At 42.3% G+C, this 16,186-nt stretch overlaps 1 protein-coding gene across 1 annotated transcript; it reads right to left on the bottom strand.

The window, feature by feature from the left end:
* Positions 1–4,110: 4,110 nt before the first annotated feature.
* On the bottom strand, positions 4,111–15,225 carry NFKBIZ (NFKB inhibitor zeta). The gene is made up of 12 exons (XM_032852091.1): positions 14,812–15,225; positions 12,282–12,421; positions 11,740–11,770; positions 11,518–11,621; positions 10,641–11,419; positions 9,834–9,939; positions 9,302–9,448; positions 9,046–9,109; positions 8,589–8,758; positions 7,601–7,711; positions 7,306–7,473; positions 4,111–5,297 (listed from the first exon to the last, which is right to left on the bottom strand). Exons 1-12 carry the CDS (start codon positions 15,098–15,100, stop codon positions 5,244–5,246), a joined length of 2,163 nt encoding a protein of 720 aa, XP_032707982.1. The 5' UTR covers positions 15,101–15,225; the 3' UTR covers positions 4,111–5,243.
* Positions 15,226–16,186: the final 961 nt, after the last annotated feature.

Below are 16,186 nucleotides of genomic sequence, written 5' to 3'. Positions count from 1 at the left end.
AGGATTAAAATCCAAAATGACCTTCGAAAGTGTTTTCTGAAAGTAAAAAAAAAAAAAAAAAAAAAACAGATTTGTTGATTCCTGATCTCTCTTTCAAAGCTGGTTTCTATAACATGGGATCCATCATGCCTGGCACGTAGCAGGCATTCTTCAGTTTGCTACCATGGTCCCCTGGGTATCCCAGCAACTCATTCTGTTACCACCATACAGCCACAGTCCAGCCACACATACTCTCCAAGGTCTGCATTTCCTAAATAACTTAGATTAAAACTGCACTAAAAACATCTTCACATATACCTGCCAGGAGCTTGGAAAACCCTGGAAATTCTGACACAGAAAGTCTGAGGTGGGGTCAAGTCACTTGCACATCTAATAAGCTTCACAGAAGATGCTGATGTCTACCGAAGACCAAAACCTTGAACCTAGCACATTCAGCAGCTGGACTAGTTGTCCAACTCTGTCTCATTCCAAAACCCAGTTGGGCTGATAGGCCAAAGGAACAGGGAGCATGGGACTGGAGGACAAAGAACACATCTAAGAAACCTGGACATGCTTTGAGAGCAATCTCCAGTCATACTCCACCTGGAAATGTACCATCCATGCACGCAGTGTTACTGGGTCGATGCAGACTCCAGTAGGGACCAGAAAATAGACTAAAACCAGAGCTGGTGTAAAGGAAAAGTATGAATGTATTTCTGCACTAAAAATTGTAAATTCCATGTGAGTGATAAAGTACTTATACATGGAAGTATAAACTATGCTTAGAAAATATAAATTTAAAAGAGAACTATAAAAGTAAAATCAATTCAAGAAGTACTTATTGACCACTATGCATCAGATACTGTGCCACTCATTCTATTAGATCTGACGACAGGGTCCCTCCTCTCCTCTCAAGACCAAATCCAGGGAACTACCAGAAAAAAACAAAAACCTAGCAGTCTCGTTATAACTAATCGAAAACCTTGTATCCAGGCCTGATCTCAGAGGAACTTATTAAGAACTTCATCAGTGGCTGAAGCTGATTTTTCCCTAAGATCACTTTCAACACAGAACAGATGTTATCAGGAAATGGATGTCAGGGGTACTGAGTTTAAGAAGGTGACATTTATTAAAAGTTGGAGGAGTTTGAAGAAATTTTCCTCTCCTGATTAAGTAAAAACATAAAAAGGATAAATGTTAGTGATTTGATTAACAAATAGAACTGGAAGATTTGGTCTCTGATGCTTGATGGGACTCCTTAGTGAAATATCAAACTACAGTACTAGTCTTCTGAAAAAGGAACCACCTGATTTTTTTTAAAGTACCACTAGCCACCTGGATGGCTCAGTGGGTTAAACATCTAACTCTTGATTTCGGTTCAGGCTGTGGTCTGGGGGTTGTGGGATGGAGCCCACATCATGCTCCCCGCCCAGGGTGGCATCTGCTTGAAATTCTCTCTCCCTCTGCCCCTTCCCCACACCCCCACCACATGCTCGCTCTCTCTTCTCTCAAATAAATAAGCAAATTTTTTTTTTACAATTTATATTTTTTTAAATTTTTTATAAACATATATTTTTATCCCCAGGGGTACAGGTCTGTGAATCGCCAGGTTTACACACTTCACAGCACTCACCATAGCACATACCCTCCCCAATGTCCCTAACCCCACCCCCCCAACTCCTCCCCCCATCAACCCTCAGTTTGTTTTGTGAGATTAAGAGTCACTTATGGTTTGTCTCCCTCCCAATCCATGAAATGAAGCAAAATAAGCAAATTTTTAAAAATAAATAAGTCAACAGGGGCACCTGGATGGCTCAGTCAGTTGAGCAGCCAATGCTTGGTTTTGGCTCAGGTCATGATCTTGGGGTCCCAGGGTCCAGCTCCACTCTCAGTGAGGAGTCTGTTTCAGGAGTCTATCTCTTCCTCTGCCCCTTCCCCTGCTCACTCCTCTCTCTCTCTCTAAAATAAATACATCTTTTTAATAAATAAATAAATAAATAGGGGCACCTGGGGGGCTCCGTGGGTTAGGCCTCTGCCTTCGGCTCAGGTCATGGTCTCAGGGTCCTGGGATCGAGCCCCGCATCGGGCTCTCTGCTCAGCGGGAAGCCTGCTTCCCCCTCTCTGCCTGCTGCTCTGCCTACTTGTGATCTCTCTCTCTATATTCAATAAATAAATAAAGTCTTTTAAAAATAGTAAGTAAATAAATAAAAATACAGAATAACTATGCCCATTTTCATTAATATATCATTGATGTCACCATGAGATTATTACATTATATGGTTAAGTTCAAAACTCTAACAGTTATTAGTTCATTATTGCTTAATAATATAACTCTGGCTCAAAACATTACTTCTGCTCAGAATCAGTGATCCCAGCCAGCATTGGCATACATTCACTCCCTCATTTAGCCAATTATTTTATGAGTTCCTTTTCTGGGGCAGGCACTGTAGCAGTCACTGAGCTTGCAGTAAAGAGCATGTAGTCTTGGTTTCAGTGAGGCTCATTCTTTAAAACAATATCCAGTCAAGAGCCACCCTACATACCTCTGCAGCATCCTCTCCTGCCAAGCCCCTAGGTTGCTTGAGGATGTTTCTCAACATGCCATTCACGAGAATGCTACGAGTCAGGGGTAGAAACCAAGATGAAACTAACCGGCCATCCACATGCTGACGAAACTACACTGAATCACTGGTGGTTCCCCCAGAATACTACTGTCTTGGTTCACATCATTTTCTGTTTCTGTCCCTTTCACCAAACCCACCCCCCAGGAATGTCCAAATCAACTCTTCTGAAGATACAGCTCAAATGCTCTACTTTGAAGTCTCCCTAGTTCTCTACTCTCAGATAAGATATTCTTCTTCTGAATCCCTGTATTTCTTCCCCCTTTTTACGTTACCTAATAAAGTACATGCCTTGTTTCCCACATATACATCTTTTTATGTCTTTGTCCATTATACTACTTTATATACACACCCACACATGCAGATCATATACTTGCTAAGCACTGGTTCAATAAATTATGGCAGAACTTGGGATACTCATTTGGAACTCATTCGGAAAAAAGCTCACTGTATACCTACGTTTCACAGGGGTGTATCATTTCTATTGTTCTGGTTATCAGGTTGCATTGCAACGCAATGAAAGACATTGTATGCAGAATTTGCTTATATACGCATAGGTACCTTTTCCCAGGAAAAGGATTCATACCTTCTACCAGATTCTTAAAAGAAGATTTAAGAACAAAATGCATGTGCAGTGACTGACTGATGCTGACAGATGTGGGTGTGTTTGTTCTTACACATCAAAATGGCATGTTGGGAATGAGGACATCGTTTACTGTTCTTCCCAGGCTGACATCTCTCAGGATGATCCTGGTAATTTTCAAACTGTTTTTCCTATGCTCGTTGTTCCCACAAAATAAAGTATGAAAAATAAAGTCACAAACACAAAGAATTAGCTTTTCTGGCACATAAACTTCTAAATGGTCAACAGCATCTCTTAAGGCTTCATGACATTCTCAGAACCTAATAAACCTCTATGAACTTGGCAAATAATTTTTTTATGTTAAACTTTATATACCTCTAGGTATCGTGTTCTCAAAAAAAATCCAGGGGTGCCTGGGTGGCTCAGTAGGTTAAGCCTCTGCCTTCCGCTCAGGTCATGGTCTCAGGGTCCTGGGATCGAGGCCCGTGTCGGACTCTCTGCTCAGCGGGGAGCCTGCTTCCCCCTCTCTCTCTGCCTGCCTCTCTGCCTACTTGTGATCTCTCTCTCTCTGTCAAATAAATAAATAAAAAATCTTTAAAAAAATTTTTTTTAATCCAAATTTAAAATATATTAACTAATTTAAAGGTATTTAGATTAGTAATGAATAGCACTTTTTCAACCTAGGGAAATATAAATAACAGACTAGGAAAAGAAATGCACATCCTTAAAATGAAGAGTATTATTGAATTAATGTTTATTTAAAACCATGCATGATTTTTCCACGAGTTCACATCACAGCTGTATTTACAGATACCAAATAACTATAACTAGCTTTTGTCCACAAGACATACTGGGTCAAACAGTGCAATCAATCCAAAGGTCAAGTTTTTTAAAAGGATTTAACTACAAAGATGATTCATCAGTCAGTTTTTTTTTTTAAAGGTTTTTAATTAATCAAATTTATTATAATGAATTAGTGTGCAATCAAAGCCAACTACATTCCTTGGGGTATCCCAGAAGAAAGCAAAATAATATTAATAGGATCAAGGCTACTAAATAAAATAAGGCATTTTTTTCAGAATGGTAATATAAAACATCATGGTGTGTTACCATTCTTTGACAACAGAAAACCAGTAAGACTTATTTCAGTACTGACTTTCTGATGTTCCTATAAAGGTTAAAACAAAATTCCAACAAGTAAACTATAGATTCTAGAAAGTAAGCTACAAAAAGGTATTCTCTTTAAGAGCATGCAATTTCTTACAAATAACAGGTCTCATCTCCATGCACGGGTAAAAGCATATTTATAATTCAAAAAGAAATGTCAGCTACTGGGGAACAACTCTCCATCGGTTCCATCTACAGAGATGGCAGGTGGGTGATTACACAGCTCTTTTGAATGTGTATAATTTTTTTAAATAGTGACAATTCACTCATTCTTTTTAATTTTATCAATTTACATTTCAAATGTGGCCATGTCAATGACCAAATATGTACAAATACTTTAAAAGACAAAAACAATTATATACAATTTGCAAAAATAAAACTTTAACCATGGTACACTTCACCTAGTCCAACACCTAAACACCTTCCAACACCAGTAACAACCATCAGATACTTCATTGGGCCAAATGAAGCCTCAAGACTACATCCAGATTTATTTTTTTCCTTTCAAATGCTTTCATTTTTCTTTAAAAAATGTTTACAGTTTACCTGCTTTTAAATTGGCAATAGCTACATGAGCAATGCCTTATGCCACAAATCAAAGCCTTGTCCTACCCAAAAGCTACTGTTAATTGAAGTCGATTTTACCATTCAAGATTAAATTCAGATGTGTAAATCCCAGATACCTGGGTATGAAATATTAAAATCTGCCAGAGAAATTAGATAGTTTTCCTCTTTTCCTTTAATATAACCCACTATATAATAGTGAACTAAATATGTTTGTTTCATAGAAACAACTTACATTTGCCAATACAGGGCAAATGGTCTATGTACAGATACATTAGGACTGCCTAACTGACAGTGAGTGTTGCCGACCAGGTTCCAAGCCAATGGAGCTAATATGGCGGAGCTCTTTGCTGAATGGACTTTCCCTTCAGGATACGTCGGATCTGGAAGAAAAATAATTAGGATTTGTGAGATTTACTTTTAATGGTCAAAGTACCATATTTCCTTCAGAGTTTCATTCCTTTTTTATATACCCTACACACTCCTGTCAACTTGTAAGTAAATATATGAAGAAGGCAACAATACATTTCAAGATTTTAAGGTAACTTAAAAAATGCTACTATAACTCATTAGGCTTGAAGCCTATTACAGATCTCCTATAATTCTGGAGTGCAAGAAAGTAAAGCATCTCCATTAAAAATTATCTACAGTTGAAAATCTCCAGTAGCTTAAATAAGACCTATATAATCCTTTCCTAATCCCTACTCTTTCTGTGAGCACATTTAATGTAAGGCAGTAATTACGGCATATTACAGTACCTCACCTATCTTGAAGTCAGTTTCAACTAACAACACAGAATCCACTTCATACACACACAAGTTAATCTTTAATATTCTTCAAGTAAGAACAGCTGTCATGATATCCAATTGGGTGGCTCAGTCAGTTAAGCACCTGACTCGATTTCAGCTCAGGTCATGATCTCAGGGTCGTGAGATCAAGCCCCAAACTGAGTTTCGGATTCTCTCGCTCCCTCTCCCCTTTGCCCCTCTCTCCCCTCGTGTGTGTGCACTTGCACACTAAGTAAATAAATAAAATCTTTAAAAATAAATAGATAAAGCATCTGTGCATAAGTGTATGGATCACAAGAGAGCGCCTTGGTTCATTCAGAATCTAGTGATTTATTTTAAACCCCAGTCTGACAAATTTTATTATCTTTCTCCCAGCCCAGAGCAGAGTAAAAGCAAAAAATCAGAAGAAAGAAGATTAGGGCAAGGGCACTGATAGCCACTCGGAGGGAGACACAATGACCGGAGTCTGACCACAGAAGCAAAGGAAAAAACTCTCCTCTCAACACACAGAAAAATACAAAAGCAGAAAGGAGAGCAGGAAGAGAACAGGGAAGAGTCAAGCAGCTCTCCATACTCCGTAATCCCTGACAACACCACTGTATGACCGCACACCACAAACAGCGAAGAAGCCAACACTGGGCTCAGGCCTCTGCCATCTACTATTCAATGAGAATCCTATTTGTGCAGCCTCTCGGGCTCCATGTTCTCAGCTGAGCCTTTACACTGCAAAGTTTTATAACATGACAACTCTTTACAAATTATCAAAAGATTCACATTAAGTTGCAAAGAGCTCTACAAATAGGGGTTCCTGCAAGATGATGGTCATATTAAGGGCCGTGAATCCGAGAAAAGGCTAAACTGCATTCCATATATTCTCTGATTCTCAAAGTCTGTCATGGCCTGCCATAGTCACAATCACCCTCGTTTACCTCAAGGAATGATTTCCATCAAAAAATATCTTACATTCTGAAAAGACTCAGTTCTTGTTATCAAGAAAAGTTGAGTCATGTGAAACTATTCAATCTCCAAAGATAATATATAGCCATATGATGAGTAAAGCATAACTTTGTTTCAAGGATGTCAAGATACTAAATTACATAACCAACCTTCCATTTCCTATTTAGTATCAGTAGACAGAAAAAACTGTAACAGGGCATGTTTACTGAGCACTCACTGCGTCCCTGGGACTATCCTGTACATTCTACAGAGACGGACTCAGATAACACCCACAATCTGAAGACCCATCACTTGTAAACTTAAGGCTCTTATTCCTTGATGTCTGCAGGAACTCTGGTGCTTCCCCTTTCATTGGCTTTCAAACCTCAAACCATTCTGACTTTACTCTAAACCCAACTTTGTGTGATGGAAAAAAGAAAAGACTGACCTTTGACCATTCTGGGCCCATGGATAAGCCTCCAATTTCTTATTCTTCTTTTAGAAACAAAGCAATTGACTCCAGAGTTGCTACAAAGACACCGTAAGACCCAGACACTGAAGGGAGCCTCCCTAAACAGCCCCCACTGGCCTTGGCCCTACACCTCATCTCCCTTTATGTTTCAGACCAAGTGCCTGAAACTATTTCCTCTCCCTTCTGTAGCCTCACCTGCTCTCCCACAGGGCCGTCAGGAACCAAATGCACTGGCTGTTCGTTCTCCAGGTTCCGAGTACTTGGGTCTGCTCCCTTCCTCATCAAGAGTCGGACTGCATCCAACTGTGTCACCCGATACTGAAGGCTGGCAGCAACATGGAGGGCAGTGTTTCCATTATAAGCCTGCAGGAGAGACAAAACGGCACCTTTCAGAAAGGGAGGTTTTCATGAAAGCAGCTCAAAAGCCTGAAGAAGGTATAAATAAGGTCAGTCGAAGTCTCATGCAGTTACTGAAGCCTTCTAGAAGTACCTTTGCATTCACAAAAGACAGGCAACTGGGCAGCTCCAAAAAAAGGCGAATGAGTTCCAGATTTGCTTCTTCCGCTGCCAAATGCAAGGCTGTGCGACCACTTTTACGATCCTTAACAAAGGCAAGAAGGGGAAACAATGAATATGCAGATACCACTTTTGGATACACTTCTCACCCAGGCTCACAAATGTCTGACTCACTCTTGGACACTCACTGTGAACACACTCCATCCACAAAGACTTCCTTCATCCCAGACTAAATGAACTCTCTTACTCCTCCTGAATTCCCCGCCAATTTCCTATATACTCCTATCACGGTCTGCTCTATATATATACAGGGTGGCCACAAAATGTAGAGACACAGACAAGCCTATTCTACCGTGTATTGTAATACAAGACAATAAAACATTTATTATGTATTTGCCTGTGTTTCCAGACTTGGTGGTCACCCCGTAGACATATAATTAGCTCCATCTCTCACCTCTTCTACTTCCCAAGGTCTGAAGTACCTTATGATTTAAGCATTTTCTCCCTCAGAGTTCCCAACTCAGTGCCTTGTACGTAAGAGATACTCAGTAAATAAACCTCAAATACAAAGAGAACAAAATATTTTCCAGTTTAAAAAATAGTTTAAGTCCAGATCCCACAGTGATGGAACAACACTTACAAAAAAGCACTACTCTTATTATTAGTACATGAAAATGGAAGCCAAAACGACAATATCAATTTCAAGTATTTTCTCTTCCCTCCAAACAAAGACTAGTTTATTTCACAGCTCAATGATCTTTTGAATAATAATGCACAGATTAAAACCAAATTAAGAAAGCCGATGATTTTAAAATCTAAGCTTCTTAATTACCCATGCATTGCCACTCACTCCGTTAATTTAAAAAGAGGAAAAAAAGTTTTTGGAAATACTTGGGAATGAGGTCTTTTGCTATAAACACTTTTCTTCCCTACCCCATCTCCAAACTCTTCTGAGAAGTTACCTTAGCTTCCACTGCTGCTCCCATCTGAATCAGACATTTAATGGTGTCAACCAAACTCTTGTTCTTCAGTAGAAGCTCCTGAACTTCGGGCGAATGGGGCTGTTGATTTCTCTGGAGTTCATGCACCACAGCATTGTGGGCCACAACCGCACAGTGGAGAGGAGTCAGGCCTAACAGAGTATCATAAAGCAGGGGTCAAGCTTCCATCAGGCATTTCAGTTGTCCCACAAGGACAGACCTTAAGGATGGTCTCTAACATGACCTACAGATGGGCTCCCCAAGAGCTAGTAAGGCAACCTGAATATTCCCTCCATTGGGTCTTAGTAGTAACTTTATCTACAGACTATTTTAGCTTTAATTACTTCCCTTCCTTCTTGGTCTAAAACTTAATACCCTTAGAACTGACAGGTCCTGCTCTCTAAATGGTTTTTCAACCAATAAGATTTCCATTGCTTACCGTCATAGTTAGTCGCCTCAAGATCCAAAAACTGATTGCTCTTCGCTGCTCCCTTCTGAATTGCCTGCACAATTTAAAAATAGAGATGTGTTAGCAAAAGACAAGTTACATAAATATGTATTAACTAGTATTCCCAAGAAACGAGAAAGTCAACTCAAAATAGATTATTGCAACAGGCAACCTATACCTGACTTCTAATATCCAAGCCCTATCTCTTTGGCCCTGTGATAGCAGAAGCTAGCTCACCACCTCGTACCTGGAGCACCTGGGAGTGACCTTTCTCAGCACAGACATGCAGAGGGGTTCTTCCCCAGCAGTCGGTGGTGTTCACCTGGGCCCCAAGGTTCACCAGATCCTGCACGATGAGATGCTGATTGGCAGCCACTGCCACCTGAAAGGCACTCTGTGGACATTCAGAGGGAAGAAAAGATTTTGTTTAAATATGTAACACTACCCTGACAAGGAATATGAACATAAACTAAGACTGAGGGGGAAACCCCACATAAAGAAAAGAAATCCTATTAATGGCGATACTGTAACACAAGGAAATGAAAATAAGCTTAGGGTGTGGCTTTATTATACCCAGTTAGTCTTTGGCCAAATAACGACAAAGTTAATGTTAATAACTCCAAGGTTGATGGTGGCAAAGAGTCAACATCTCAAAGTTAATATTAACTGAACTCTCTTGATCGGGGGCTCTAAAATGATCTACACATAAATATGAAACTGGTCATTGTCCTCTTGCCCATGGCCACATCCCTGCCAGTTCACTCTGACAAGATCCTCACCTGTCCATTGTGCTCTTTAATATCTAACATGTGAAGTGCATTCATTTTTCTTGCAAGGACATAGGAAAGTGCCCTTCTCCCCTGGGCAACAGCAATATGGAGGAACCTGGGAAACAAGGAGAAAAAGAGGTAAATTACCTGTGACTTCACTAAGGTCATCTTTAAAAAAAAAAAAAAAAATTCTCCTTTAGCCCCTTTCTTGATATGCTGGTGCACTCAAATGAAACATTATAGACAATAATTTGTCTTTTCTGCTGGGCTGATAATACATTTGCATTGCAACAGGATGCGTTAAGCTACCAGAAATAATAAGAAGAATGCCAAATTCTTATTTGGCATACTGATCGCTTTAAATCTATTATTTTTAATATTCCTAAAAACCCTATAAGGGAGGTTTTTTCATTTTACATGTCAAGAAACTCAGGCATAGAGAGGTTAAATAACTTGCCCATGACCACAAAGATGTCAAGACAGATGAAGATTCAATCTACAAGTCAACTCACAGTTGGATCATTGACCAACTAATAATGATGTTTTTGCTCTATAGACACAATCTATGCTGGTCTTGAAAAACCAGCTATTCAAAGAAGATATATTTCTATTAATTTAGAACAGGCAACCTGATCAGACTAGAAATATGAAAAACTCTGAAAATACTGGCTGTCATCGAACAGTAATTTCTACCTACACTAGTCATCCAGGTTAGGCACTTACTAAGGTCTAGCTTGGTGTATCCCAGAGAAATCTTGTGCCCACTACATCTAACAAGTGTGGTTAGCCAAATTAGGTATAGAAAAGGATACTCACGTGTCACCATCTGCATCCTTGGAAAGAAACTGGTCTTGGGAGATATTTGCCAATTTGCTTTCTTCCTGCTCTACTTGCCACTGAAAAAATGACTTCCCTAACTGTGTGGTGTTCACTGGATTTCCGATGATGTTGGGGAATGGCAGTGAGGTGCTTAAAGGGGCAGAGCGTGCATCATGGCTCGGCATGGCCTCACAGGCACTGGGTGGCATCATGCTGAAGTTTTGCAGGGGGCCGTCATTTTGTTGCTGAACGCTGGGGGAATTCTGAATGGGAACAGCAATATTCTCAGATTCCCGGCTATTTAGAAGGGATGCAAAACTTTGATCTGGGCAGAACTGTGGTTCTTGACCATCAAAGAGGTTTGGTTCATAGCTGGGGGATTGGGAAGCTCCAGGATAAGGACTGTATTCCAGAGCTGGGGCGTGAGTGTAGTGCTGTGGTGGCGGCGGCTGCCAGTTCTGGCTCTGGGGCGAATACGGGTGCAGGGCCGCCTGATCCGTCAGGGGTAGGGAGCTGCCGACTTGGAAGTGCTGGTACTTCTGAGGCGGAGAGAAGATCTGCCCTCTGTGGAAGTCCTGACACTGTTCCCGGGGGGAGCCCTGCGGGACCACCCCAGGGCTCATCCAGCTAACTTGGACAGTATTTAGGGAAACCAGGCTGCACTCGTTCTTAATGTTGATTATGTTCTGAAGCAGATCGGCACTGCTGTCCTGCTTGGATTCACTGTGATGAACATCTTCCATGCTCTCTGCAGGTGTTGGTGTCTGAGGTGGTGTCTGGAGAAGAAGAAAAGAGTAAGTAGCACTCTCTCTTTCAAAACTATTCCAGAAAAGATTTCCAAAGAGTATTTGGAGGAAAATAGTGAGATACTTACCAAAAACTGGGTATGTAATAAAGCTGGCCTTTTGCAAGCTGGTCCATCAGACAACGAATCAGGTCCTTTCCTTTTTCCACTATATGGTACTACGTTCTTCAATTCTATACCCAAGAAAGCAGTATGGAATCTGTGAGGACTTTGTTCTCTAAATTTTACCCATAATCACGCTACATCATTTCACTCTACAGCCCCCATGATATGAATAAAAGGATTTCTTACCTGTGAATTGCTCTCTGTTCACACTTTGTGTCTAGAAGGAAAAAAAGTTCCCAATTTAGTACATATCAAATGGTTTCCTACCTAATGAACATCAGTAAAACAGACTTATCTCTACCAGTCTTTACAGCTTGCCATAAATCTTTGATAGTTACCCTAGCAGTATTTATTTTCTGTCTTAATTTTTATTCTATGTTGCAACTTTCCCCAGGTTCACTTTCATCTTAGTTCAACTAGGTCAAGACAACATCAATATGGCCATTTGAGTTTTCCCTTTGTAGTCCAGCTCTTCCATTTCAACTGAACCCCTGAATTCTTTGCCTCCAACTTGCCTTCATTTTATTCATTCACTCCTTAAATTTCCTTTGTGTGCCTAATACCAGGCTAAGTGATAGGAATACAGCAGACAGAGACCAATATGTCCTCTATCCTATGATTTGTGGTGTGGTCTACAAAGACCTACTGGACCTAGGTCAGCAGAGAATAATAAATAACCTGACAAAATAACCTCCCTGCCCTGACCCAAAGCAAAAACTAGGCGCTACCTTCAAATCATCCACGGCTTGGCCAGAAGCCTTCTGTTTATGACTTCGGATATGTAGCAGGAGTTCCTTCACTGAGTTCTTCACACGAACGCCTTGAAAGGGTCCTCTCTGCTGCCTTCCAACCCCCATATGGGGTTCAACTGTTCAAAAGAAAACAAAACATATCCCAGTTAAATCTCTTACAGGCACAAATCTTGATAATCTCAAAAGCACAGCTGTGTAATGTATAAAGTCCCCAACCAAGACTGCAAAGCCTTTCTGACTCCCTCTGGTCAATGGCCTTGCGCCCCCAGCCCTACTTAAGGGTTCTTCATTTCCTAATATCTTTCCTTATCAGGCACCCTATAAAGTTCATAAAACTGTGGTTTCAGGGGCCCCCAGAGCCAAAAGATAAGCCTCTTTGTCTTTCAGCCCTATCCATCCAAAAGACATGGTCACAGATTTTGCCACCCTCTCATAAATCTGTAATTTTTCTTGATTTCTTAAAAACCTTGAGGGAGCAAGCAATAAATGATGGACTTTTAGCTTTTTCAAAACAAAGGATTTATGTCCACACAGAAATTTAAAGTCTATTAATTCCATTCACCTAAGAAAGCGTAAAAACAAGCCTCCTCCAAAGGTCTCAAAGTGCCAGAGGCTAACAATCAACAACGTCTTAGATTTGTTTTTTTACTATTTCCCTGTGTTCAGCTATGCCAAGAAAGCTGCTTCAATTCACTAAGCTGAAACACATTTCAACGTACACACACAGGATTTCCCCTCAACAATGGTTTTTGGAACTGCTCACCAAGGCCTTCTAAGTAGAAAGGAAATAATGTCATTTCAATTTAAATTTTAAAATACACTTTAAAATGTCGTCTATGATTACAGCATTCCACTTCTGACCACTATTATGTCACAACCTCTTGGGATGAACCGAATACAAAGTAAACATGCAGAAAGTCAGGAAATGAATAATTGAGCCACTCAGCTGGGAGTGGAAAAAAAAGTAAGAAGATGGGACAAGAAACAATGCCTAATTTGAGTATATAGAGATAGAGATATACCATAAGCATACGAAAGGAAACAATTCTATGACAGAGCAAATTAAACAACCAGTTGATTTTATGTTTAAATTGAGGAAAATCTTGCCAGAATCTAATATAGCATTTCTCTGGATTGACAGCAGTTAATTCAACGTCACAGGGAGAAAAATTCAGTTTCAGAAATCCCCTATGTCTATGTGGTAAACCAAAGAACTAGCAAAATAGTTTCAGCCAGATGAAGACCAAATGTGAGAGAAAAGGTTCTAATACACATACACACACACACACACACACACACACACACACACGTTTTTGTATCTGCTATACATTTAACATACAGGGAACACCTTATAAAATTCACTTTTTCAGGGGCATCTGGGTGGCTCAGTGGGTTAAGCCTCTGCCTTCAGCTCAGATCATGATCCCAGGGTCCTGAGATCAAGCCCAGCATCTGGCTCTCTGCCAGCAGGGAGCCTGTGTCCTCCTCTCTCTCTACCTGCCTCTCTACCTGTGATCTCTGTCAAATAAACATTAAAAAAAAAAATTCACTTTTTCAGTGAAAATGAAAAATCATTGTTTAAAATAAAAGACAACTGAAACAGAAGTGGCTGACAGGAGGGAACACCTAAATAAGAATGTTCTTTAAAACCATACTGATTAGACTTTCCAATACGTGAGATTATCTAGAGGTTCTTTAGTCTACCTACAGTGCCATCCTGTTTTCCCTTGAGTTATGCAACTGGGCTTATTAAGAAAAGAAACTAACCAATTCATAACAGAAGAAAGAAAACATTATGCCTTTAAGATTTGGTTTAACCATTCTAAAGCTCATATTTTAAAAAGACCAGAAATTCGAGGTAGACTTCCTGAAACTCAAAAACATCACAAACTAAAGACATAAACTGAGCTGGTCTTCAGTCCAGTTTCATCTTACATCTTAATATCAGTTTCTTTCCTTTAACATAAAGTCCTTTTACTTAAAATTTCCACAGATACTCAGGAAAAAATAAGTTGACCTTAAACACAGTACTCCAACTTCATTGGTGACAAGAAAAAGTTACACCTACATCAAAACCAAAAACTCGCCACACGTACATGAATTATGGCTTAATAAAGCACTTTTTTTTTTCTTTTTAAAGAAAAAGAGTGGAATAAAATCTATTGTGATTCCTCCCCACCGCCAGAAGTCAGAGCTCTGCTCTCAGAGGCCCTTTGAGCTAGCAGGCCAACTGGATGGCGCCCAGATTTTACAGATGGTCAAAGGGCATCGAATTATATCAAACGCCTGGCACAGCACAAGTCATCTAGTAACCGCCTAATAAATGATGGCTAGTGGGATGATATACTGCCGCTAAGGAAGTCGCAGAGGAGACCTAAGGTCTGGTCGAGGTACTTCGCACCTGGGCGGCGCGGACCTTCCCCTCCCAGCGCGTGGGCCGCCAAGAGACTGGGGAGACACGGGTGCCGGGGCTGCTGGGACTGCCCCCGCCCGGGCCGGGGGGTACCTTGCAGTCGCTCCGCACGCGCACCGCCTCTCGGCCGGGACTCCACAGCCCCGCAGGAGGACACGGACGAGGCGGAGGAGAAGTCGGAGGAGTCGGAGCCGGGCGAGCCGGGAGCGGAGGGCCCCGACGACGAGCAGATGGCGTCGCAGGCGCCCGGGGCCGCGGCCGGCGGCGACGCGCCGTAGAAATAGGCCAGGTTCAGCGGGCTGGTCATGAGGCCACCGTCGCCGGCCGTGTCCAGCAACCCCTCTCCGCCGCGGCTGTCGTCCAGCAGCTTGTCCACGATCATGCTCCCGGGCTGGGCGCTCGGGGACCCAGACTCCTGCGCCACCGGCTCGCTGCGCGGGACCGCCTCCCTGCTATGGCGCTAGCAGACTCGAGAGCCGAGCGGCGGGAGGACGCGCGGGCACGGGCGCGGCCCGGGGCTGCCCGGCTATTTAACCGGCCTCCGAGGGCGGAGAGAAGGGACCGCCGCCTCGCCTGCCTCCCCCGAGCCCGGCTGGGCCATTGGCAGCGTCGGGGCCGCCTCCCCGCCCCTCCTCCGGATGCGTCCCGTTTCCAGTAAAATGTACAGGATGAGGCAATGTGCCCTCCGCCCTCGTCCCGCCCGCCCGGCTCCGCCCCGACGGGCCGGTTGTCTACCCCCTTCACCTGGAAACCCCGACCGAGGCAGCCTCCCGCCTGCCGCACCGCGACCCCCGGCCCGACCGCCCGCCGGGAGAAGACGGGCCAGGGGCGGGGGCAGAAGGCGCGCGGCGTGGGGCTCTGGGCCTGCGGAGGGAGAAGGGGAGGCGGGAAGGCGGGGATGGGAACAGGTCGGCCTGGTTCCCGGGCTGTGGGAAGTCCTGGAAGCTGCGCGTTCCGCACTCCTCCGCCCGCCCTGGCGGGGCGAGCTTCCCGCCAGCTCCATTTAAGGCGTCTCTGGAAAGTTCCTAAGGGCCTGTCTTCTCCAGAGCCTCAGAGCGGCTTAGTCTTCTTAACCTAGCGTTTGCCAACGTACCTTTTGGCAGGGACGCAAACTGAGAAAGATGTTGAAGCCATTTTTCTGTCCTCAAATTATAATCTGACAACTAAATATTTTATGGCACAGCCCGGGAATAAAAAAAACAGTGCCCTACACCCCTGTATAGTTAAGTAGTTGAACAAAGCCATGTAGCAAAATGATGACTCTACGTACATGTAAATGCCTGTATTCATATACATAAATTTTTTTTCTTTCTGCATAATTTTACATTTTATCTGATAAACAGGAATTTCGATCTTTCTTAAGTACTTTTTAAAAGATTTTATTTATTTGAGAGTGAGCAAAGGAGAGGGAGCACAAGTGGGGGAAGGAAGAGAGAGAGAGGCAGACTCCCTGCAGCGGGGCTCCATC

This window comes from Lontra canadensis, unplaced genomic scaffold, assembly GCF_010015895.1.
Source record: "Lontra canadensis isolate GAN:19392208 unplaced genomic scaffold, GSC_riverotter_1.0 scaffold6, whole genome shotgun sequence".
In the NCBI taxonomy this organism is placed as follows: Eukaryota; Metazoa; Chordata; class Mammalia; order Carnivora; family Mustelidae; genus Lontra; species Lontra canadensis.
This window is presented reverse-complemented; position numbering and strand designations above follow the sequence as displayed.

Bases quoted from the DNA above. Each gene is read 5' to 3' on its own strand.
- NFKBIZ (XM_032852091.1), bottom strand. From the start codon at position 15,100: ATGATCGTGGACAAGCTGCTGGACGACAGCCGCGGCGGAGAGGGGTTG. The intron at 11,622-11,739 runs GTAAGAAATCCT...TCTTGGGTATAG, and splicing joins GAACAGAGAGCAATTCACAG to AATTGAAGAACGTAGTACCA. The intron at 7,474-7,600 runs GTACTTCTAGAA...TCTCTCCTGCAG, and splicing joins TGTCTTTTGTGAATGCAAAG to GCTTATAATGGAAACACTGC.